Consider the following 26767-nt stretch of genomic DNA (forward strand, 5'->3'; position numbering starts at 1 on the left):
GGAATGATAGTTTGTGGATGCAATCCCGGTTCCCTGAAAGAGAAAATAACCATCAAGCCGCGAGGTCGCTCCGGAAGCCTTCACGGCCTGAAGAGGAAAAGAGGAAGTGACTCTCCGCGTGTTGCGTGTAGTAAGCTCCCAGGGGGGCGGGCTTACACGGCAGCTTTGCTATAAAGCTCAGCCAATCCCTACTGCCTGACGGCAATATCCCATACCTTGATGGTTATTTTCTCTTTCAGGGAACCGGGGTTGCATCCGCAACCTATCGTTAGCTCTTATTGAACGGTATGTTAGAGAGAGAGAGAGCTTTCAAGATGGCAAAAAATACAACAATTGCGTTGTTTTTGGATAAATTTATGGAAGATTGTGCACTAAATCTGCTATACAAATGCCTCTATTGCACTTGCATTGAGAGCCAACACTATGGCTTCAGTGGCAGTGTTCATAGCGTTTGTCATAATTCTTTAGTGATCCAGTTCATTCAAATTCTGAGGACTTATCTTGTGCACAGCCTTCTTCAACTCATACCAAAGATTCTCAGTCGGATTTAGATTGGGACTTTGACTAGGCCATTCCAGAACCTTGATTTTATTCTTCTTTAACCATTCTAAAGTAGATTTTGATACTTGCTTTGGATCGTTATTGTGCTGGAACATCCAGTTGCGCTTTAAACCAAGTTTTGTAGCGGAGGGTTTCAGATGATTGGCTGATGTACGGGTAAGTAAGCTGGGCTGAGTTGAGTGGGGGATGGAGGGGGGTAATGCTGGGACGCCAGAATCACCGTCGAGCCCTCTTGAGGTGTCGTGGACTAGTCGACGAAACACAGAGGATGGAAGGTGCCCACATGAAGACCCCAGAGATGTACCCTACTTAGCTCAATCCAGACGGTTGTCATGCTGATGCGCTGGGGAGGCCGAACTGTGGTTGATCCCTGGAGCCAGAATCACAGCCATTGTGTGTGCTGATGCGCTAGGGAGGCAATAAGCTGATCCCTGGAGCCAGCATTATACTTCAGCCATCAACATCAGACAGAAGGATATCTACATCATCATATGGAAGGAAGCGCACATGGATGGAGACACAGATGGATCACATTAGTTTACTGTAAAGCTACGTCTTAGTTGGTTCTTATCTTGGCGAGAGCTGAGTTCAAATCAGCCTGAAGTTTTAACATCTACTCTCGTGTAATGGAAATCTTGGTATGCTATGCAATCAATTTTACCATGTATTGGAACCAAATTTCCTGTGCCATTAGAGGAAAAACAGCCCGATAGAAGGATATTACCACCTCCATGCTTGACAGTAGGTATGGTGTTCTTTTCTTTGTATGCCTCACCAGACTTTCTCCAAATGTAACGACTATCAGCGTGACCAAATAGCTACATTTTTGTCTCATCACTCCACAAAACCTTTGACCAGAACTTATATCCATCATTCAAATGACAGCTTTGACGGTTCTAGGTGTGTGGGATTATAACTTCCTTATTTTCGTGATCCTGCCTTTCAAACGCTGTAAGGCTATTTAATACATGTATTTAAGAAAAGTCATAAACAGACAACTGCATAACTTTCAGACATGCAGAGTAACTTCAATTTGAAAACCTCAAACCGTCAAAAAAAACAAAAAAAGTTAATTTCAGTCAGGACAATCTTGTGTTAAATAACCACCTTTAATTCAAAATCGTACAGATTTCCAAAAACATTGAACCCAAACAATGGGTGAAGAAAAATAAAAACAGTTGGGAGTACAGCCGCCTGGTAAAATATGACCAAAAACCAAAAATGAAAATATATGTAAATACATATATAATTATGGCCACCTACACCACATCACCCATTTTGTTGAATGTGAAAAATATCAACATAAAAAATAATATCAAAATAATGTGATATCTACTTGTGTGTGACTGAAGGTAATAGAGGGAAGACAAAACAACCTAAAAGGAAAAGAATCTACAAGGGCCCTTGACCTCCAGCCGACTCCCCTCCAGGCCTAAACGAATAGCACAATTATACATAATAGGTGGCATCATATAGCAAAATGTAGTTTGTTTTGTTTTTCTTTCAATATATACAAAGGATATGATAGGGTTGGATCCTGGAATAAAGTCCTTTAGGATGTTACATCGGTTGTGTGGTCCTCGTGTTCTAAAGTGTTGTTTTCTAAAATGAACAGGCGTTTATTTTCGTTAAAAAAAGTGTATTAAAACTGAAGTAAACGTGTTGAGATACACCCCCATTTAAAACTAGAAGCACAGTAAACACCAAGGAAGGTATACTAGTTCTTTAAATATTTAAATCACATGGAAATGAGTCAGAGCTGTGTTTGTAGTCAGGCAGCTGAAGCACACTGAGGCAGGCAGATGCAAACGTGTGGCGTACATAAGTAGATATCAATGGAATAGTGACAATGGACTGTTCTTTGGGTTTGCTTTTTACCTTGGTGCTGTTAGGCTTCCAACAAGGTAAGAATACTTAATTTTTTATTGTGAAACCTGGAAGCAGTTGTGTTGTTTAACGAACTCTGATCACAAATTATAGCATACTCGGTACCAAATGTTAGCACTTTATCTTACTGCACTACCAATTGTGCTAATCCTTAGTTTTATAAGTTATATTATTATATTTGGGAATGGTTAACTTTATTAATGATTCACTTTATATTAGTTTGCAAAACTTTTAATGCAAGGTTTCTAACGTTACTAAATTGTACATATTTTTGTGTATATTTTAACTGTTGTTTTAGTTAGTTTAGAAACTACAGGGAATTATAAAATGTATTTGTATTTGGTCGTGCCATTTAAATTGGGGAGGAAAAAATATATACTTCTAGTTTAGTATACTTATAGGTTTTAGGTTGGCTGAAGTGAGGGCTTTGATCTGGTTAAAATGATTGATGGGAAAACACAGTAGTGAAACAAGTGCCTTCGTGCAGGGTCGTGTTTTAGACTGCGTCAGCTGTAAAATATTTTTGCATTTTCCAACGACCGTCCAATGGATGCAGGACGCTTCACTTGAGCATTTGGTGCACATGTGTTATTATTATTATTTTTTTAAGTGCCTGGTGTGTACAGGCAAGATTAAACGATACTTCATGTAATATTAAACGATACTTCATGCAATGCGTACAGCTGCAAAACAGTTGTCACAGTAACCAGCCAGCTCTTTTCTTCTGTTCTGTGGGAGATCTGCAGTCTTGATCAACAAAGGCTGACTGTACAGTATTACCTAAAGCAATAGTAGCCTGTATGTTTATTTTTTAAATACTGTATGTTTCCATGTTTTGGAAGTTTGTTGGATTGTAAGCCTGTATTTGGGTATTTGTAATGTCAATGTGCACATAAATAGAATAAAGTGTCTTGCTAAAGTATGTATCTTGGCAAATGTGATTTAATGCATGTGTTTACAGTAAATAACTGACTTATTGCCTACAATCTTTTTTCATTGGCCCAGGCATTAGCTTTTCTGTTTTTTTTTTTTTTTAAAAGACCAGTTAATAAGTAAGCACTATAAAACCCATTGATCCTGAGATTTAAAAAAAAAAAAAAAAATCAGTTAATTGTTTTGTAACTTATATTATGGTATAACACAAAAAACAAAACAAAACAAGTAACCACAATGCTAATAAGTAAACTAATAGCTTCACATTTACATGCATGTAAATATGTCTTATAGGCAGGGGGTTAACAAAGTCTTGGGACTTATACTGACCACACTCATTTTCTTAGAAGATCCTTGCCCAAATTAGACTCTGCATGCACATTTGTTCAATATATTATTGCACTATATAATATATATAGAGGACATGAGCTAGTTTTTCACAGGGGTGGTTCCACACAAAATACAATTTTAGAATCTTGCCCACCTCACCGTCCAAGATTCCTTGATATGGTATATGTAAGTACCTGGAAGTGTTAGGAAGAATCCCAAAATAAGCACTGAAAAGAGGAGGTCAGGTTTTTCAAAGTATTCAAGACATTTTCATGATATTTGCTGCACACACAAAACTTGTCTTTTAGTTTAATAATGTGTCAACATATTACTTATTGTTTACCATGTATGTTAATGCAATGGAATCAAATGTGGAAAAAGTGCAATGACGTCATTAAAAATGCCATTTGTACTTGTGAGAACTTTTGAAACAGTGTAGTTACAAAAGTTAACAACAGCAAAGACTATATGCAACGTCAGCGTCATAGGTAATTCGTTTCTGAGATAAGTCCCCAAAGTGGACGTAAGGCCAGAAATGGTATCCCTTCAGCATACTAGAACTCAAAAGGAATTTCAGATACATGGGGTTACTTGCTAAACTATGTACAGTATCTACAGCGTTGTATAAAGTTTGGCAAAATCCTGACATGTCCATGAAATTCTTATGCAGGTATCTACACGGAATGATAACTTCATGCAATAATAAATGTTGTTTTTTTTCCAAATGACCATAGCTAGAGAAAAATAAAGAAATGCAGTCAATTAAATCTCTCTACTACTAGCGATCGTATTAATATGTTAAAAAATGAGCTGTCCTCGAGTTAAGTTTGATCTTAATTATGCTGATACATTTTTAAAAAATGTAACGAAAGCAGGACTTCACTTCTCCCTTTCCTAAAGCTTAGTGTTCTTAGTTCTGGCGCGGCGAGCAGAGCATGCATAGCTTGCAATATTTAAGTGGGACCAAAACATTTATTATGATTCAGTTAATTAAAAAATCTAATCTCCTTTAATATTGAGCGCAGTGGGGGGTGTCTGGTTGAGTAGAATGGTTGGTTGCCCTTTGATCTTTATGGAATTTAGCATTTGTGGATTCTATTATGTTGCATTTTTGTTCTTTGTCCTTTTAAAAAGAACAAAAAAAACTTTCTGCTTGTGGCTTTCAGTGTTTGTATCCGTTAAAATAAATAAATTGGGGGGGGCGGGATTTGTGTCCCATTACTTTACCGGGATCCCCAACATTTCCTCTGGGATCTTTTTAGTTGAGAGTCCTGGACCCTCAATGGGAAAAAGTTTTGGAGAGCCCTGATATGTTTCAATTGCTGTTATCCTCTTTTATTAATGTCCTAGTTTTCACCACAACAAAACTAAAACAGTTGGAAATACTATTCTACAATGTATTATTGTTTATTATTATTTGTCTGTCTTACGATAGATATGTTTTAGTTTTCATTGTATCCATATATGCAACACAGTGACCTGCATTTTGTATGTTACACGCAGGAACAAGATTTCTGAGTTTAGTTTATGTTAAAGTGAGTAGAATATATGTTATTAAAATGTAACAAAAATGGTCCCATGGATTAGCGATAAAAGCCAATGCCTGGCTTCAGCGTAGGGAGCCGTGTCCTCGCAGGCTCGATTCTAGGCTGCTGGTTTACAAAGAAAACTGCATTTTCTGAATAAATAGTTATCAAGTTAAACTTTGTTGTTTCTTTCTGTGACTAATAATTAGCTTTATATATAAATCCTAAACAAAATTACACAACTTCCTACACTTTGGTCTTGTCCTAAGTTTTGTGGCCTTGGTGCCCTCTACACTTTTATGTAAACAACAAAATAATAAAGCATAGCTTGTTTTTTTTCCCTAAAATCTTTACTGGTGTTCTAATATTGGTAGTTATTTATTCATGTGTTATTGTTGCACTGAAAGGGATATGTTGTGTCAGTTACAGTAGGATTAAATGATACAGTAGATTGGGTTACACGGATACCTTTACGGTATGTTTGTTTTAAATATGTAAAGAAAACAACGCTTCAACTGTCAGAATAACTTGTTTAAACATTGCAAATGCCAATGAGATATTACTGAAAGTGTCCCTTTGAAGGTGATCTTTCTTCATTGTATGTGATTCTTGTTACCGGTTTGCCTGTAATATTATAATAATAATAATACTACTACGACTACTACTGCTACTAATAATAATAATAATATAGTGTAGCGCCATTCATGCAGCACATCTCAAAGCGCTTTACAATCTTAAAACACACTAACACATAATCATAAATAATTACACAGACTATGCATATTAAAACGGCGCACAGAACACACATACTATAGAAATTCATAAAAGCAGATATCCTATATAGGCTGATATGCCAATTTGAAAAGATGCATTTTTAAATGACTTATCAGATGAAATATCAACATTTTTTAATCCTTAATTGTCTGTGGAAGGGCATTCCATAACGGGTGCATAACAGCAAAATGTCCTATCTCCCGTAGACCAGAGCCTAGTTTTTGGGACTCTTAAAAGCCCAGCTTCAGCAGATCGCTGGTTTTGCACAGGAATATATTCAATTAACATATCAGAGATGTAGCTTGGTGCCAAACCGTTCACGGCCTTATATGTCAGCAGTAATATTTTAAAATCAGTCCTGGACTTAACAGGCAGCCAATGCAGGGATGCCAACACAAGTGTTATATGTTCAAAGGATTTAGATCTAGTTAGACTGAGCAGCCGAGTTCTGAACATACTGTAGCCTATTGAGAGCATGTTTTGAAGCACCAGCAAGCAAGGCACTGCTGTAGTCAAGACGTGAAGAGACAAAGGCATGCACAAGTTTCTCAGCATCAGATAGAGAGAGAATAGGTCTTAAACGGACTGTGTTACGTAGGTGAAAAAAGACACCTTGGTGACATTTCGAACACGCGCTTCGAAGGTTAGACAAGGATCGAAGGTAACACTGAGATTTCCAACTTCAGAACTTGTGCTAATTTCATATATTAAGATTATTTTCGGGTATTATCATTTGGTCCATTTTTTGTCATATTATTGTACTGTACGGTGATATATAGTACATAATAGCTGTACATATGCACCAAAAAAAAAAGCGTATTCCTCTTGTTGTGATATCGTAGAAATATGTACCCAGGTGCTTATGAGAGATATTGGGGGTTCATGTATAGAGGCTGAAATGCCTTTAAGAAGAAAGGCATGATGGGATATCAGCTGAACACTTGTCAGCTGATATTCAAATGCTTAATTGCCGTGTATTAACATGTATTAACAAAATGCCCTGAAAACTTAACATAAAGAAAACAATTTAAATGAAGCAATAAGCTCAATAATTAAGCTAAAAAGTAAGTGAAAAGGTAACTTTTTTTTTGTGAACTCCAATAATCCTACGTTATCTTTCTCCAGTCAAATCGTAGAGTGCTTAAATAAGCACGGTAATTTATCATAATAAAAAAACAGTGATCAAAAAGAAAATGTAGAACATAACAAAGAGCAACCAGATGTAGTCAACGAAAGACAACACATTATTCAAATTTTTATATTTAAGGTAAGGCAAGTTTATTTTTCTGTTAAAATTGCTCCCGGCTATAATGTTCTGCTGCTTGGCTGTACAGAATTCCTTGGGAGAACCCTGTAGTGGCTTCTAATATATATTGTCAGTATGACAGTGACAATGTGTTTATTTAGCTTACTGTTTTATTGGTTCTGTTTTTCAGGTTGGGCTAAGCCTGTGATCAAGCCAGGTTTCTCCAGTTTAGTTGTAATCAAAGGGGACAAAATTGAACTTCAGTGCCAGGATAACTCCAGTGTGCAGTGGTTTTTGGAAAGGTCTGGACGGACAAATTTGAAAAGAAATATCAAGATTGAGGGTGGCTCCAGTAAAATTGTTATTGCTAAAGTAGAACCCAGAAACATGGGAAGATACGTTTGCGTCAATAATAACTCTTCCCTTGAGAGCTCCATCTATGTGTTTGTAAAAGGTAATTATTATTATTATTATTATTAGTAGTAGTAGTAGTAGTCTTAGGAGTAATATTGCTGCTCTTGTTGTTGTTGTTGATATTATTATTTGAAAAAAATACAGAAACAGGAAGGATAAACAAGCGTTCACACATTGCCTTTTTGCTCTCTCTACCTATCCCTTCAACCCTAAGCCTGATTCCTATTTTGAATTGTATGTAAGAAGTTGCCATTATATAGTTGGTATCTGAGGTGATCTTTACCCCGTTTTTTCAAAATGAATCAAAGCTGTTTTTCACTCAAAACATTTCTAAATGTATATTTTACAGATCCTGAAAAACTTTTTTCTCCTTCAATTATTACGGAGCTTTCAGTAAAGGAAGGAGAGGATCCAGTCATTAGGTGTCTTGTGACGGACCCGGAGGTCACAGACTTCAAACTGGAGAGATGCGGGGATGAGCCACTTCCCAAGGATCTGAAATCTATTGTCAGTGTTGAAAAGGGTATTACCATTAAAAATGTGCAGAAGAGTTTTGAGGGATGCTATATTTGTTCTGCCAAACATAATGGAGGGAAGATATGGAAGTCGAAATCATACAATTTACAAGTTTATCCAGGTAAGCAATTGTTTGATATTAAGAGGGGTGTAATGAGCCATAAATGGTACTAGAGAGTAAGAAAATAGGTTTCCTTCCGTGTGATCATGCTTGCTTGATGAATGCCACGTCTTATACAGAATTTTAGATTTCCAGAACAAATTAGGATTCAAAGAGCGAAGGGAGGTTGTAGACTCGCCTCTAGAATCACACCATGCCTTCAATTAAAGTTCTTGCAAATGTTTCTACAAGAAAAAATAAATAAATATGTTTATGTAATTATCCCTGAGAGCCCCGACATAACAGATCATCAGAAGCTGTGCTTGTGCTAAAATGTTAACAAGAAAAAGTAACGTTTGCTATTTGGAGGCCTTTTGTTTTTTTTTTCTCCAAGGCTTGCCTAAGGCTCTCTGAAGAAATTAACCAAAACTGAATAAATAAATATTACCCAAAGGCAGGCAAAGCAGGGTGTGATACTTAAAGGGTACATAAGGACCTTTTTTATTTGATTGTGTTACATGTTCCCTATAACACAATAAAATGAAAAGGTCCTCTTGCTCTTATTGTATTACTTGTATTGTAACGCTTGAAATGTTTTTGCTTACGATTGTAAGTCGCCCTGGATAAGGGCGTCTGCTAAGAAATAAATAATAATAATGTACCCTTTATAGCAACACCAACACAACATTCTCTCCAAGTTAAACAAAGGGATTTGGCTGCTCTTTAACCACTCCCATGATCACCCTTAATTGGTCAGGACATGTTGGCTGTAAAAAGCTTGCTTTGCATTCACTGTTTTACCTCACTGCAGGTGTGTTTTGTAAGCAAATATTTTATTCAAATAGACATCAGAAAGAACACTGCATCCTTTGGGCAGGGAACGGCAGAGCAAAGAGTTAGCTATGCTCATTGCTCCACATATGCAAATCCCAACAGTCTGCACTTAATGCACAGTATCTTATTGCGGGATTACATCCATTAAAAACGTTCACTATAGATTACTAATAAATATGTTCATAACATATACACAATATTAAACTGGAGGTATGGACACTTTAAAAATATTCTGTGATTTTTATGTCATTATAAGATAATAGAACAGAATAATATAATTTTCACCCCTTTTTTTAATTGTTAAAAGTATTTGGTTTTGTGTCTTAAATTTATTATTTATTAATGTATTTATTTATTGTATTTGTTATTGTTCTTTAGCTTTATTAGAACTTTTAAGAACATTGAATACTTGTTTTTTTTGTTTCTCCAGCTCAAGTACAGCCTCCAAATATTACTCTTGATGAAGTTAAAGTTATTCTAAAGGAAGGGGAGGTGTTTGAAGTTAAATGCAAAGCCCGTAATGTGGATCACGAGATGGAGATGAAGTGGAATTATTCAAAAAATGCGGTGAGAAACAGTTTTGATCTCGTTTACTCTTCTACTTGCTTAAAACAATTTAGACACATGCCAGCGTGGTGTTGGAGGTAGTGGTGTGCCCCGTCCGATCACTAAGAACTGGATTTTAAATTGCTCAAAATGTGTACCCAACAGTGGATAGTAAATACAATCAATGAAAAAACTTAATACACCTACAGTAGCTAGACCCCTTTTATTTTATTATGGGCCTCATTCACTAATGGCTGTTATGCTTTAAGGCGCTCCTTATACTTGTATAAAGGCACCGGATGCGATGTGACAAGCAAATGAGTCGTTCGACACACCGCACCACGACAAAAATAATAAAACGTATTTCTGATACGAGCCGTTCACACTACCTGCGATGCGATGCAAATTTTCATTTAGGATTGGTGTATATTCTTGTCATTTTATTGTGCGGCAGCTAGGGAACTGACCAATGGGGAACAGCTTCCCTTGCGTGCCTTCTGTAAACAATGGCAGAAGAAAAGATCATTCTTGCAGTATCAAAATACCCAGAGCTGTGCATTAAAGGACAGAAATTATAAAGACACGGTAAATGAGGGACAACATCTGGGCGACCATTTCCAGGGAACTGGATATAGCTGGCTTGTATGATTAGTTTACCTTTACTGAAATAAGTATTCTGAAAAGCTTTTATGTATTCTACATTTTTATTCGCTGTATAACGTGCGATTTATTTCCAGCTGATGATAGAGGCCTGTCACATTGTGTGCGTCTGTCGCCTCTGGTGTGAAAGGTAGTGTCACAGCGAAAGTACCATTTTATTGCAGGACAAATCGCATTGCGTCCGGTGTGTGGAGACCTTTTAGGTGCACCTTAAAGAGTAAATAGTGTGGTTCCGAAACATATGGCGTTACGTCCCCAATAATGTTCCTGTAATTTTTCTTTTCGTTGTTAACATCCTAACATTTTTTGACACTAATAAAGTTAAAATCTCTCAAGGGTATTTTCAAGATGTCTGCTTAGGGGACTTGGGTTTGAGATCAGAGGTGTGTCCTTGGGCAGTGACGATGGTGTGGTTTCTCTCTTTTTTTTCAAATAGAAACTTTGGAAAATACTGTATTAAACTTTTCAGTACAGAAAAAAACTCATACAATTACAAAAAGTACATTTTCTGTGTTGAAAAATTTATTACATCAGTAGGAGTAGAAAAAATTAAAACGGCACTATATAATCAACATATATACACAGTAAGTTCTCCTTCTTAAACAGCACAGAGGACATCTGTCACACCACATTTGATCAAATAATTGTAAATTATGCATTATTTCATTAAAGTTAAAATCCAATTTAACACAACTTAAAACAAGCATTCTAAACATAATCACAGGATCCCGATTTAAAAAGCCATTCATCTTATTCTTCCTGCTCTTTAAAATGGCTAACTTGGCTTATATAAAATTAATTCTATGGACCGTGTACTTTTTCTTTTTACAGTATTTAATACCAAAAATAAAACTTGCCTTTGTGAACTGACAACTCAGCTTAACAACCAGAGTCTTTAAAAAAGTTAAAAGGGGGTTCAGTCTAGAAAATAAAACACACCCTTGTCACTGCCCCAACTTTATTGGGGCGTGTCTCTTCAGGAATATGGGTAGGGAAAAAATGTGCGCCTACTGGTGTAATGTCAGAAAATGCACCCCTTAGAAAAAGGCATCCGTGGGTCATATGGGCCTGTGCAATACCTATTTCAATAGTCACTGTCTCTCACTCTTTTGTCCCACCTACTTATTTTTTGCATCACGTTAAGAAAGGCCTCTGTCAAATCATTTAAACTAGCGAGATTCAGTTGAAATAGTTGTATTGCCACACATTTTTTAAGTTTCTTTTTTTAGTTGCCCAAGTAATTGTACAGAACTTATATTCTGCCTTCCTGCTGTGTTAAGAAAGCCAGGTTTCTAGATTTGGGGAAATAAAACATTTTTAACGGATAAAACTAAATCACACGAAATTCTTCCCCGAATAAAACGATACATTTTACAAAATAAAATAAAAAGTTTTTCACAGGCCTCCAGTTTTTCAGTTTCATGTTGTGTAAAACTGGTTAACGAGCAACAAAAAGACTCCTCGCCGGCTCTCGTTGGTCAATGTATGATAAGATTGACAGAGGAACCAACCAATGGTTTTGTAAGCACATATAGCTTGATACTGCACTGAGTTATTAGCAACTATCTTCTTTTGCTGCTTCAGCTCTTAAAAACATAACTAAACCACTAACATTTTAATATTTTGAATGACACATTTTTTAAAATGCTTTGTTATTGTAGGGGGTGCATATTTCCATGTAAATGTTTAACGTCATTAAATGAACCCGTGTAATAGGATGAGATGCATTTTTTGACAGGGATGCATAGTTCGTATAACGCTATATTTTTCAGAACGACGCTACTTGCTCTTTAAAGCATGAGGCGCACGTTAACACACACACATTTTAAAAATAAGGTGTTGGGTTGATCGTCATCTGCTGAATATGCCTAATGCATGGTAATGTATTCAAATGATGTGGAAAGATGGCACTAATGAGGGGAATGGTATGCACATGGTAAACCGTGCTAACCATAAGGTGCACCTTAAATCAAGTGCTTAGTAGCACGGATGTAAAGCAGGGTAACTATATTATGCATGTGTTGACTATTGGGAATATACCTTTACACATGTGTATTTTATATTGTATTATTTATAATATATATATATATATATATATATATATATATATATATATATATATATATAGATATATAGATATATAGATATATATATATATATAATATATATTAGGGCTGTCAAGCAATTAAAAAAATTAACCGTGATTAATCTTATGATCATTTTGTCGCATATTTAATTGATATAATTACTGCATCCATCTCATTCATGTTTGTTTTATTATTATTATTATTATTATTAATAATAATAATAATAATAATAATAATAATAATAATAATAATAAGTTCTTACCTATAAGGCCTTACATGGTCTTAGACCTTCGTATCTTCAAGATCTGCTGTCTCTGGTCATTCCCTGAGATTGGAAAATGCTAATCTTCTAACAGTGCCGAAATTTGTTTGAACTCTGACAGAGCCAAGCCATTTACTTATAATCAGGGATCCTATTTTCTGCAATAAAAAAAAGAAATTCTCAGATAAAAAAAAAAAAAAAAAATTGTGTTATTCCGCAATTAAAATAAAATACTAAAATTGAGTGACATTATATGATATGCAAACTGTACTAGTGAATAACAGTTAACACAGGAAGTATTTATTGGTACACTTCTAAATTCTAAGGAAGGTACAAGCTCAGTGCCATCAATCAACAATATAAACAAACTTACCATTTTACTTTAAAGATTACAAATACGTCTGTGTAGAAATAATAATAATAATAAAAAAAATAGTATTCATATTAGTTTATCACTGAGTTAGTCTTTGTCATCTGGATGGCTATTGCCAAATTCACGAACCCAATCTTTATCTTTTTATAAATTTGGACTCGCCAATTATTTTTCTTATTTTCTCCCCAATTTGGTAAGCCCAGTTATTGTTTATTTCAACCCGGCCCACCGCTACCACCCCTGCGCTGACTCGAGAAGGATGAAGACGGACACAAATTTGTATTTATTTATTTTTTATTACTGGGGTTATACTATTTTATTTAATACAAACAACCTTAAATTAATAAAAATGTACACAAATGTTTATGTACCGGTACTTTGCTGTGTTTCCTCAGCAAGCTTGCCAACCGTCCATAAAAGTCACATTTAACACGGTCGTAAACCAAAAAATAACAACGTAACTGATTTTGGATAAACATGAAAGATGGTATGTTTTTTTATTGCTTTGTGGCTTTCCCAATTGGCTTGAATGACATATACTTACTTTTTACTGCCATCACATAAGGTGTAACAAAAGAGGCATGACAGTGAACAATACTTTGGCTACTTAAGTAGCCAAAGCACAGTGAGATCTGCGGAGACATTGTCCAGCTTGCAGTGCTTTTCCCATAGATTGTTCTTAGAAATATGCTGGATAGCCTAGAAATGTAATTTATGCAGTGACTGACTTAACATGTCTTAGACAGGATCTGGCAGCTGATGAATACTGACACAAAATTGTGCTCTACACCTAGTTTAGACAAGACCTTTGTTTTCCTACACTTGCCAAGTTTGCCATGTTGGCTTTCTCACACAGTACTGCAGAACTGGAATTTTTTTTGCAGATGAAACTTGTTAAAACAGACATAAGAAATCAACTGTCTACAGACATTCTGGATGGAATTCTGACTATCCTCTACTGTTAAATACAGCACAAGCTTCAGACCAATGAAACAAATCCAGTCTGCGAATGTGTCCATGTATGACCACGTGCATTAAATAAGATGTAAAGAAATGTAAATACATACAAAATAGCCTATATTATAATGGATTTTCTTGTTTCAACTTTTTTTTAATGATGTCAGTAAAAACAATACAGCTTCAGTCTCCTTTACGCTTCCTCTAGATGTTGTGGGCGTCATTTTCATAAGGTACACCCAGTGGTATGCTAATGAGTTCCATAGTGCGCCTTAATAAGGGGCATTCACTTTAGTAAATAGAAATAAGGCAGGCGTTAAGGGATTTCTACTTTAAGAAGGGTTTGTGAATGAGGCCCAATGAGCCCAATTCCCAAAACTTCACAAGACTTCTTTTAAGGATGTTTTTAAAGAAAGTAAACTTGTAAACCCTCTGAAAACAGTAGGTTTCATGAACCACAAATTTCATTCGTTAAATTTAAATGGGCTTAAAACTGGAAGTTAATGAAAAGCCTTTTAAAGAGGTTTTATTAGTTTATTCAGAAACATTCTTTAAAAGAAATCATTGGAAGAAGCCTTGTGAAGGTTTGATAATAAGGACCAAATTGCTGGCAATCGTGTTATGTGTCCTAATTGTTAAATAATCTAACTGACATAATATTTCTTTATTGATTTTAAGGCTCCTACACAAAAAGATAAGTCTCATTCCAAACTGAACTTCTTTGAAATGGAATCAACGCTGCACATTGACTCTGTAAATATCACTGATTCTGGGAATTATACTTGTGAAGCAAAAAATCACTTGGGATCCTCGTCGGCTACAGTGTTACTGAATGTTTTAGGTAAATGCAAATATTATTTTCTTAAGTTTATTTTTATTTTTTTATTTGGAAACTACATGAGCATTACTAGCTCTAAACATTTACGACCTACTGCAGAGCCGCAAGAAAAACATAATCTAGTATAATTTTGAAAAATGTATGGATTTTAGAAATGTCCCCTTTTTTGTTAGGTTGTGTTGCCTGTATCTCATCTTTGTTACTTATTTTGTTTTGGTTGAACAGCAAAGGAACAATGCATGATTCAAATAACCAGTGATTCTATTAAACATTTGTCACTGTATTATGTTTATTACTGTGCTTTTTGAGTCGATTGTATTGCTAAGCACTGTATTTTCCTTTATTCTGAAAACAACTAGAGACAGGATTCATAAACATGTCCATTCCTGGGGACAGAACTGTCGAAGTTAACACTGGAGAAAACCTTATTTTGCCAGTAGAATTTACAGCATACCCACGGCCTGACAAACTGTACTGGATGTACATGAATGTAACTTTACAGAATGACTCTATCACTTCAGAAGAAAACGGCTACAGGTAAACATATAATAATAAAAATATAAGGAATAATGTACACCCAACTGTACGTAATAAGGCTGTAATTCATTCAAGGCTTTTTGGTAAAATATAAGTAATGAGAGTGATATGGTGTATTTCATTTGTTAGTAGTACATGGTGACAGAATTTTAATTGAATTTAAGTGTTTAGAATAACATTTCAAAAGCAAAAAAAAGTAATTGTGGCCTTCTGCTCTTTCACACATTTTCTCACAGACTTCCTCAGATAAAACTTTAAATCTGCAAGCCTCTGTTTGTTTTGGTAGCGACATTGTTTTATTGTGTACGTGTACTGGTAGTAACGGAATGAGTAAACATTCTGTAACTGTAGGCCTATTGTTATTCAGGCAACAGAGGACAATTACATATGTTAATATTGAATGACATTTATCAAAGAAACAAGAAGCAAATGTGTTATCTCTTCTGCACAGGTACAGCAGCAAACTGAACCTTGTGCGTTTGACAGGAACAGAAGGAGGGAATTACACATTTTTTGCATCTAGTTCAGATACCTCCTCCAGTAAAACATTTACAGTTCATGTCAAAAGTAAGTTTTAGTTAAATGACGAATTACTTTTGTTCCCTATTTCCTATGTTTTTAAACACACAATATGCTGTAGAGCAATTGTTGTTCTCAAACGTGTTTGTTTATTTATTTGTTTATTTCATTTATTTATTTTAAAAATCTTATAGGTAAGCCAGAGATCATTTCTCAAGACGGACCAATTAATGGCACAGTCGGGTGTATCGCTGCTGGCTACCCAGTTCCTGAAGTGTCCTGGTACTATTGTCTGGGGCCTCATAAACGGTAAGTTTATACAAAATAATGTATGTATAATACAGAATAGAGATGCAGGACCCATGTTAAAAACACGTTTTATCTCATAGTACAGCTGATGCACCCAAGTAAAACTAGGGACAGTGTTGCAGAGGGACCATTTAATGTTTACACTCTGGTATACCAACTGTACCGAGTGACAAGATGTTTAAGTGCCTGATAGAGGCCACAGTGGTGCTTAGGGCTAAAATGTCAACAGGATGTAATGACTGAAATAGAATATGATACACAAAGTGAATCTAATCAGGAAGAAGAAAACATTAGTTAGGATGATTGTGGTATTTCATAGCTGTATCAAGTTGCTCTTTAAGTTGTTTCTGTTAAATGTTTTTCATACCCAGTACAAAACAACATCTATTCTCTCAGCGTTAGACCCTGTACGCTCAATATGTTATGTTTTGTCGAACATAGCTGTACTCCTTCCCTTCTTCATCTGTGTGAGAAAATAACTAGAGTCAATAAAAGGTGTTTTACAAAGAACACTTCCCTGACATAGCCAGAGGCAAAGTGGTTTTATTTACATGACATTTTTTATTGTTATAAATACAAGTGCAAATAAATGTCCAGGACCCAGTTCTCATCATTATGATCCTTGCCAAAATGAATAGGTTGTGGCTTTTAAATATAACAAACCTTTTGTTCTTAATGTCCTTACTTGTAAGCAGCCTTCACTCATTAAAGAGAGTATTTCACAATGCATTCTATTTTCAAATCTCACTATTTTTGATGCTGGCCCATCTCTATTTAGGTGAAAAGAAATATTTTGAAATTCTGTGACCCTTGGGATATAGTTTTTGACACCTTATCTTTTAGGAAAAGGTTTTACCTTACTTATAATCATTATGATTTATTTTAGCTGTTTTGGCCAACCCAATGCTACTAAGGAGGAGGGCGTCAGCATCAACCTATCAAGCCCAGCCTTTGGCAGAAGACAAATTGAAAGCAGAATGAATGTTTCCAAGCTGCACACAAATATTACATTGGAATGCCTGGCTCAGAACGATGTTGGCCAGGGTTATTACATATTTAGAATAGAAATAGAAGGTAATTCATTATTTAATTTTTTGTTGTTGTTTTAAATAAAATTTAAAGAATGTAACACAATATTGACGTTTATTTCTGTTTGCTTTTCACAACAGCACAACATGATGACCTTACCTTATTAAGGTGGATACATACTTGCTTTAACCCATTATTATTATATATGGTTAGAATTCACTCAAGTTCCATTTATAATAGACTTTTTTTTATTGGGAAGAGGAGTCTTTAACAAATTAAAGGAAACGGGAGTGGGACTTTTTTCCATTTTTGTTTTTAAAATGTAAGGTGCTTTTTATTTTTGGTGTGCTGTTGTGTTTCACAATAACTCTGTCTTGAATTAGCTCGCACTACAGCTATGGCCATAATGTAGACCTTTTATTTAACATCATGCAATCAAAGAAACTACTAAATGATATTGCAAAAGTGTACCGGAAGCCATAATAGTAGTACATTATTTCATGTTAGATGTCACATTTTTCTTTTTTTGTCAGTATATGGAATACTACAAAGCGTTATGTAATTCAACATGCTAACGTAACATTATTCAGCAGGTTTCATTCAGCCTTTATGAGTTTATTTGTTAATTCTATAGGGTGATGCAAAACCTTTGTCCGTAGCTGTAGATGCAGTATGTGTTCAGTGCGCTCTAGGGTCTTGTAAGAATCTACTGTGTGTGTGGTCAGCGTTCTTGTTTGTTTTTTGCTTTTCACAGTTTTTTATGGCGTCTCTCTCACCTAAGTTGACGACAAACTCTTTACTGCCTGTAAAATCGAACTGAGATTGGCACTTGCCAATATACCAGTGCTCATTTCAGTTTCACAGCCACTGCAACCACAGCTCAGTATAACACCTTGCAGTTCGCAGGCCAGTTAACACTAAAACCACATGTCAAACAACATTGTCAGTCGCTCTCAAAATTGAGCATGCTAGTACTATGCAGAACTTAACTTGACGATAATAGTTGCACAGTAAAAGCTTCTGTTTACTTCTAACACTCTACAATGCATGGTGCAATATTTCTCAAAATGCAACATTAAAATGGGGAAGTAGGGTATAGATTCTATCATCAAACATCATTTTTTGGCTTAGGCTTCTTATAGTTTATAAACTGACCATCAAGCTTCCTGAAGCAGTGCTTGGAGGGGTTTTCTTGTGCTGCATTCTTTGTGTTGAGGTTTAAGAGTAGTGTAAGCCTGTTACACACAACAAAAGAAAACAAATAACAGGTGTTTCTACACCCTGTGTTTATGGGGCATGGAGAGATCCTGAATTCCATTTTTTTTAATAAAATTATATATATATGTATGTATGTATGTGTGTGTGTGTATATGTACTGCAACTGATATATATATATATATATATATATATATATATATATCAGTATATATATATATATCAGTATATATCAGTGGCGGCAAGGCAAAGGAGGCACTGTCTACTCAAATTTTGAAATAAGGTTTTCTATGTATTTATTTCTATGTATTATGGAATACAGCAATAAATACATAGCTTACTAAATTCTACACTCAGTCACCGCTGTTCATTCGGAGGAGGTAGATGCACTCTTGTCTCCTCTGTAGTTACCATAAGCACGTCTATTTGCTAACCATATTCTTCCATTTTTTCAGCTGGTTTGCATGGAATGCTGAGTAATAGCCAAGGGAGGCATGCCTCCCCTTCCCTTTTGACTGTTTTAGCCAATCACCTGATTCATTTAAATTATTACATTTTAAAAATTATTATTATTACGAGTACTGTTTCTGTTCGTTTCTTAGAATTGTAATGTACTTTGCTCTGGAATTAAAATTTGGCTGAATTGCTTTCTTTTTTATTAAATAGATATGTTTCATATGTACAGAAGGAGATATGATTATTTTGTTGGTCATTTATTTAAGTTTAGCAAATTAAGTTAATAAGATGTGCTTGAATTTTGTCTGCCTTTCTTCTGTCCTAACAACTTTGTTTAGAAAATATTTTAAGCAAAGTATGTTAGTGGTCTTGAAATCTAAATGCTGTATCAATGTTGTATACAGTGCATTTTTAAACATACTCTAGTTGTGTGTACCATTTAGGTGTATTAGTATAAACTGTGATGGGATACTGTTTTATTGTCTCTGCTGGCTAGTGGAGAAAATGTATTTAACAGCCAAATTGAGGTAAAACATTAAGATATGATAATGTACAATACAGAAGAATAAAGGAACATAAATAGACTCAATACCATGATGCCTGAAGGTTTAAATAGAAATGACTATGTAGTAAATTACATCAGAAACTGTATTGTTGTATATCTGTGTCAATCTACCGTGTTAACCGTGTTTTCCCTTTTCAAATGCAGAGAGGACAGTGGCCCATGAACTCTTCACTCCTTTGCTGATCGGGTTTGTAGCAACAGCAGCCGTGCTGTGTGGTGTTCTTGCAATCCTCATCTACAAGTATAGTCAGGTGAGGCAAGGCAGTGTGCTGCCATTTATTATTATTATTATTATTATTATTATTATTATTATTATTATTATTATTATTATTAATCTTAGCAGACACCCTTATCCAGGGCGACTTACAATTGTTACAAGATTTCACATTATTTTTACATACAATTACATTATTGTTCACACATTATTTTTTACATACAGTTACCCATTTATACAGTTGTGTTTTTACGGGAGCAATCTAGGTAAAGTACCTTGCTCAAGGGTACAGCAGCAATGTCCCCCACCTGGGATTGAACCCACGACCCGCCAGTCAAGAGTCCAGAGCCCTAACCACTACTCCACACTGCTGCCTGTGCCTCGTCCCTGGTTTCTTAAGTGCCATAAGTTGATTCTGTGTTGTTTTATGACTCCTCAATTAAAGGACAGAAATGTCGGTATTTTCTTTGTAGAAACCAAAGTATCAGATTCAGTGGAAAGTCATTGAGGGAATGAATGGAAATAATTACGTCTATATTGATCCATCCCAACTGCCATATAACCATAAATGGGAATTCCCCAGGGATAAACTACGCTTTGGTGAGTTTTTCTTCTATATTATTTTTCAAATGCACCAGAAAATATGGAGACACACAATCATATGAGTCCCCACCTGATCTAATTCTAATAGTTCATAGTTAAAATGCGGACATTTCATAGTGTCATATGTCTTTTCAAGGTAAAACGCTTGGTTCTGGTGCTTTTGGAAAGGTTGTGGAGGCAACTGCTTATGGGATGTCAAAAGCTGACAGTGTGATGACCGTTGCTGTCAAAATGCTGAAACGTAAGTAAGCGGTGCTGTGTGTAATTTAGTTCTTTGCTCATTTCGGTTTTCCTGGTGTGTTAATGAATGAATGTGTGTCTCTGTTTTGCAGCAAGTGCCCATTCCACTGAGAAGGAGGCTCTGATGTCAGAACTCAAGGTCTTGAGCTACCTTGGACATCACATGAACATTGTCAACCTACTAGGAGCCTGCACTGTGGGAGGTAATTACACATTTAGATTCTTTCTGGGATGAGATTGTGCAGAATGATTGATTACCTCCCAGAATTACTAAATTTGTTAGGCCCTGCAATGATGCAAATCTTTAGTGACTGATAAGGATATATAGTGGAGGTGTCTGAACAAATTTGTGTGTGTGTGTTCATTTGTTTTGTTTGTTTTTTTAATAAGTATTTTGAAATTCGATTTTGAAGTACTATAAAATGGTGGTCTACTTTCCTGTGTTACTGGAAACACTCAACAAAACAAACAACAAAAGATCATACATAATCATTAATTTTAAAGTCGGCTACCATTAAGCACTGACAAAGTGGCTTTTGTACAATTATTGGTTTTGAATTGCCTGAGGTTACGGTAGAGCCTGCTTTGTGAATCTCCACTATTCCATGAAGTTTGGTAACTAGACAACAGCACATGTCAAATTCTTTTCAACTTTAAACAACTGATAATTACTACATAATGTAACGGGAACAGGGTGATGGTGAATAAAACTCACACAGACAGGTTCATTTCATGTAGTGGACCATACTTGTTTTCTGCCATTTACCCTACTTTTCTGTATCACCTTCTGTTCAGCTTCAGATTCCAGTTTTTTGGTGCCTCGTTCCCTGGTTTCTTAAGTGCCATAAGTAGAGCGCTAGGGCTCTCCATCAGGTGAACGGCCTCCTTTGTCAACCGCTTTTCATTGCCCAGAAGGCAGTGAAATGCCTGCTGTTTTATAAGGAACTGTTTTACAGAAGTTGTTTTTTTTCATGGGAACGAATTCTAATGAAAACAGGCAATTTCATTGTGGTGTGTGTGTGTTTTTTTTTTTTTTTTGAGGTGTGTGTGGCAGTTAAGTGGGCATGTAGTTTAGTAGGCTGTAACTGGACTGAATTATGCCTTTGTGTAGATTGTGTGTATATCCAGGGATCACTGCAGGGTCACTAACAGTATGCAAATTCTTTCTTTCAGGCCCAACACTGGTAATCACTGAGTACTGCTGTTTCGGGGACCTTCTGAACTTTCTGAGGAAGAAGAGAGACTTGTTCATTTGCTCCAGTTTTGTAGAATCACATTACAAGAATATTTTATCTGAAGCAAAAAGGTGAGAGCTAATATTGGAAGTTGAGACTAAATGAGAACGTTAACCTTGCCAAAAATGTAAATAACCATAGCTAAAAACCCATGCTTTAAATACAAAGGATCAATTTAACACCAGAAGGACCGGAGATATACTCATACCTATACGCCCCGTAGCCGTCTTTCTGACGGCTGTATTCAAAACACTGTAAATATTATAACGAAAGGAGAAACAGTCGGATGTAAATCGTTTTTTTTTTTTATTGAGTACATCACAAACATCTGAACAACTGAAGCACATATATATATATAATTTATTTTAGAAGAAAATGTAAAAACATCTGAACAGACATCGGTTTACAACATCGATAGTAATACATTTTTTACTTTTCAACAGCAATCGGTTTATTATCAGATGAGCAAAAGCAACTGAACAACGTAGATAAATAAACTTAGAAATTTTTTTTTACAGAAGCGCACAGTACAAGAAGTTATAAAAAAAGTCTAAGTTTATTTTTTTATCTTGAGTCTAAGTCTTTTAACAATCAACACAGATAATGCGCTTCTCCACACCGCCTTTCTGCACAGGGCACAGCTGCCCGAAGTTTTATTTTTATTGCACTTGCCAACCTGGCATTGGCGTCTCTTGCGGCTCTCAGCAGGGTTGCCATCTTCAGCTGTGGGTACACGCTTGGCAGTCTCCCTCTGTTCCAAATGCTTCTTGCGAAGTTCCTGTGCTAACTGAGAAATATATTCTCTCCTTGGTAAATTCTTCACCGTGCATTCTTTGTAAAGTACCCAGGAGTTGATGGCTGCTAGGTCCAACACATTGTAAAACACCTGAACAGACCACCGTCGAGAGCCAGCTTTCACGGAATACTTCCGTGCCATCTGATCCAAAACATCAACTCCATATTTTGTTGCGTTGTAAAACTCCACAGTCTCTGGTATTTATTTTCACTAGTCCCGATGCTAATTGACTGACCAAAGCAGCGCAGCTGGCAAGCAGGCGCCAGCCTTCAAAAGGCTGATTGAAAACAATAGACTGTCAGTCATTCAGTCAGGCAGAGAGTAGAGACTAATCTGATTACAGCTAAACACATTGCGGACTGCTAAATAAAAATAATAAAGTAGAATACCGTTCTGTATAATCACAATACAATTGTTTTCTGTGTGGCTGTCAATGTGACTGCTCCCGGGGCTTTTAGGTATAATGTAATATATCTCCTTTATTTCTGCACTCCTGCGTTTCATGCTTTGTGAGAATATTTAATGCATACGGACAGAAAGGTACACGAACGCACAGCCCCATATGTGTTACACGACTGGAGAAAATCACATTTTAAAACCAAAGACCGCCAAAATGACTGTCGCAAGGCTTCTAGTGTTAAAAAATGTAAAATAAGGATTGCAAATTTAAATATAATGTTTACAGTGTTCAAAGGTAATACAGCTAGTGAAAACACTTTTTTTTTTTTTTTTTTTTTTTTTGCGTATATGAATTTTACTCCGAGGGCAACATTGCTCATTTTAAATACATTCATACCAACCTTAAGAATATACACATTCATAGCGATTTATGACTGAATGAATACATTTGTCATGGAGGAAAAGGAAAACACTTCAGATCCTGTGCTGGGCTTCCTGCTGATGTGAATCCGATAATAAAAAAACAGGGGAGGAGTGAAGCACAGTGCTGATTTCCTGACCGTAATGAAGGGACGATGCATCCCCATATCTAAAATGAATAGCTCAGTGATTTATTTGGAGTAGAGCAGACTTATTTCCAGTACAATACACACCTATTTTATTTAGAAAGAGATATTGTTTCAGGTCATATTGTTAAGAGGAAATTACATGATTAACTTCTACTGTGACATGCGTTCAGTAAGTGGTATTTTATTCTGATTATTTCAGAATTAGAAATAATTTTTTTGAATCTATTCGATAAAAAGTGTCTGTTTCTTTTTCATGTTTGAGTAATTGTAATACAGTGCTGTCCCATTATGTAGTTGTCGCGTCCTGGAAACCATAAGGTGCAATTTGGAAGCCTAGATGTGTTTTAAAATTAGTTTTTACTGAACATAACTGAGCTCTAGGCAATCATTTGCCATATGTCTGATGGAAATAGTACTGTCCGTTTTACTTTTATCTTCATTCTTGACTTGTCATGACAGTCTATAATATTAAACTGTGTATGTTTAACAATACAGATGTCTAATACTTTGGGTGGTTGTTTTTCCATGCATGAATACAGTGATGACAGTAAAAGTGGCTACATGACAATGAGACCTTTCATACCAGGTGTCAGCCCATTGAAGTCCACATTAGAGAATAGGAGATCATTAAGGAAAGGTGAGGATGTGACGGAATAAACATCCATTTACACTGTTACCACATTTCATAATTTACGGGTTTTGCTGTGTGCAGAATTTAGAGAACGGACAAATGAGGGTGCAACATTTTATTAAATACATCTTTTATAAAGTTATAATAACAAATTTAAGCTGGACAAACATTACAATTACTATTCATTATTGTAGTAGCATTAATAAAGACTAGTCACTTATTAAAATGTTGCACCCTTGTTTTCTCATTCTTTATTCCACTTTTAAATGTGAAAGTAAGGACTTGGGTGATTTAAAAGCTCATTTAGTTGTTTCACAGCAAAACACTAAATTAAACTGATTTTATTACTGTTATTATTGTAGTATTGTTAATACAGTATACAGTTTATTTCACAAACAAATTGAAATTTCAGTGATCATAAATTAAAAGCACTAAGGGTGTTACTACTAGTAAAACCAGACCATGATATAAACAAAAAGGTATACTGCAATAACAATACTGTAAAATCAGTTTAATTTACATGGTTTGGCTATGAAACAAATAAATGGGCTTTTAAATTCTCCATGAGCTTACTTTCTCATTTAAATATGGAATGAAGAACGAGAATAAGTGACTATGTATTGGTGTTAATACAATTCATCTTAATATATATATATATATATATATATATATATATATATATATATATATATATATATCTATATATATATTTTAAATGGATTGTATTAACACCAATACATAGTCACTCTCACTGAAACAGAGTCTGTTTCAGTGAGAGTGAGAGGCAGACTGGAATTTAGCACAGAGAGATTTTCTATTATTTAGTTTTGCTTTGGCATGGTCCTTAATTGATTATTTGACCTGTGCTAATAAACTGCTGAATTTGAGCACAAAGTTGCCTGTGTATCCTGCTTTCATTTTACACGCAACGTTACAATATGTTATTTTAGGAAAATCACATTTTTTCTAAATATTGTACTGTTTACTAGAAGGGGGGGGGGGGGGGGCAACAAAAAAAAAAAAATCTCTAAAGGGGGGGCGTAGCAAAAAAAAAGTTTGGGAACCCCTCCTTTAGGGCTTTCTAGTAGCAAACTAATTATAATAACACGAGTCTGGAATTTTGATTAATAAGTGATAACATACAAAAATGTTTTATAATGTAGTATACTATGTTCCTTTTGCTGTACAGCACACACCAAAAAGATAAAAAATGCACAGAGTTGAATGTTGAAATGTTGCTGTGTACATGTTTCAGAGATTATAATGTTTTTTTTTTAAATCTTGATTAGGATCATACAGTGATAAAGACAATGAAATGTTACAAGATGATACAATGGCCCTGGACACAGAAGTTCTTTTGAGTTTTTCTTATCAAGTTGCTAAAGGGATGAGCTTCCTTGCTTCCAAAAATGTAAGAGTGTATCATAATATTATTAATCAACATATCACTTTTTAAAACAATAAAAGGTGTGTACAGCTTTAAGATCATTAATGTTCCATTCTTTATGAGACATATAATAGCTGTGTCAAAATTGAACGACAAAACTTTAATCTGTGCTTTTGTTTTCATGATACTGATGGATACAATTTAGATTTCTGCAGAATGTATATTATTATTATTCTTAAGGTGCCTACAATGTTCCGATTTTTTTAAATGTATTTTTTTTTTTAGTGCATTCACAGGGACCTGGCCGCAAGAAACATTCTTATTACACCAGGACGAGTGGCTAAAATTTGTGACTTTGGTCTGGCTAGAGACATTAAAAATGATTCCAACTACGTTGTCAAAGGCAATGTAAGTGTAAAATACCATCACGTAACAGTGTTGACATTGTAAAATGAACCAGATGCATTTCTAAGGGTTAGATGGGGCCCATTCTCAAAGCTATTTATACAGTTTGTAATTTACTACTTCCGACATTTGCAAAAGAAGAAAAACATATGTTAGTTTGATAAAACTAATCTTAGCATGTATTTTTCTCCTTTCAAAATGTAAGGGGTAAATTGCAATAGGAGGTACAGCTGTTGTACCTTTTTCAGTTTTGGGTGTGGAGCTCTTGAAAATAAGGATACAAACATGAAAACAAGTTTATTTAATACTGGAACTCTTATAAAAGTTTCTCATAGTGTAATAAAGCATAGGTAAGTATTTAAAAGCCCAGAGAGTCCTAGTAAAACATATAAAAATATCCATTACAAAAATCAATTACTATGCAAATTTACAGTGGTAAATTTGTATAAGGGATATTAGTTTATGCCCAAGGGGCAATATCTTGCATCATCCTTCCAAGAATTTTTGCATTTAACAGATGTTGTATGTGGGGAATCCCAAATAATACAGTACAAAGTACTGGTATATGCGTTCCAGAGTCACTTTATAAATCATAGATGTTTTTTTTTTTTTTATTTGTTTCAGGCACGGCTTCCTGTAAAGTGGATGGCTCCAGAAAGCATTTTTGAGTGTGTGTACACATTTGAAAGCGATGTCTGGTCTTATGGCATACTACTGTGGGAATTATTCTCTTTAGGTTTGTTGCTTTTTATCTTCACATTTCTACTGATGATATAAGTATTGGTTTTGTTTGAAGGTTTCTGCAGCTAAGTGA

The 26767-nt window shown here is 35.3% G+C and overlaps 1 protein-coding gene across 2 annotated transcripts in view; it reads left to right on the forward strand.

Annotated features, from left to right (window-relative positions):
* The first annotated feature begins 2302 nt into the window (after positions 1-2302).
* The window catches only part of LOC117409565 (mast/stem cell growth factor receptor kita-like), a 28863-nt gene continuing 4398 nt past the window's right edge, over positions 2303-26767 (forward strand). Inside the window, exons 1-18 of one of the 2 annotated variants that reach the window (XM_034015809.3) lie at positions 2303-2465; positions 7448-7711; positions 8021-8308; positions 9552-9688; positions 14685-14847; positions 15204-15381; positions 15833-15948; positions 16095-16209; positions 17096-17283; positions 19619-19725; positions 20162-20288; positions 20428-20532; positions 20624-20734; positions 21705-21837; positions 24070-24167; positions 25451-25572; positions 25834-25956; positions 26578-26689. In XM_034015809.3, coding sequence (XP_033871700.1) covers positions 2411-2465; positions 7448-7711; positions 8021-8308; positions 9552-9688; positions 14685-14847; positions 15204-15381; positions 15833-15948; positions 16095-16209; positions 17096-17283; positions 19619-19725; positions 20162-20288; positions 20428-20532; positions 20624-20734; positions 21705-21837; positions 24070-24167; positions 25451-25572; positions 25834-25956; positions 26578-26689 — 2542 coding nt within the window. In that variant the 5' untranslated portion in view covers positions 2303-2410. The remainder of the gene's footprint in view (positions 2466-7447; positions 7712-8020; positions 8309-9551; positions 9689-14684; positions 14848-15203; positions 15382-15832; positions 15949-16094; positions 16210-17095; positions 17284-19618; positions 19726-20161; positions 20289-20427; positions 20533-20623; positions 20735-21704; positions 21838-24069; positions 24168-25450; positions 25573-25833; positions 25957-26577; positions 26690-26767) is intronic. The other variant, XM_058997654.1, reaches the window with a different exon arrangement.

This window comes from Acipenser ruthenus, chromosome 2, assembly GCF_902713425.1.
Source record: "Acipenser ruthenus chromosome 2, fAciRut3.2 maternal haplotype, whole genome shotgun sequence".
NCBI lineage: Eukaryota > Metazoa > Chordata > Actinopteri > Acipenseriformes > Acipenseridae > Acipenser > Acipenser ruthenus.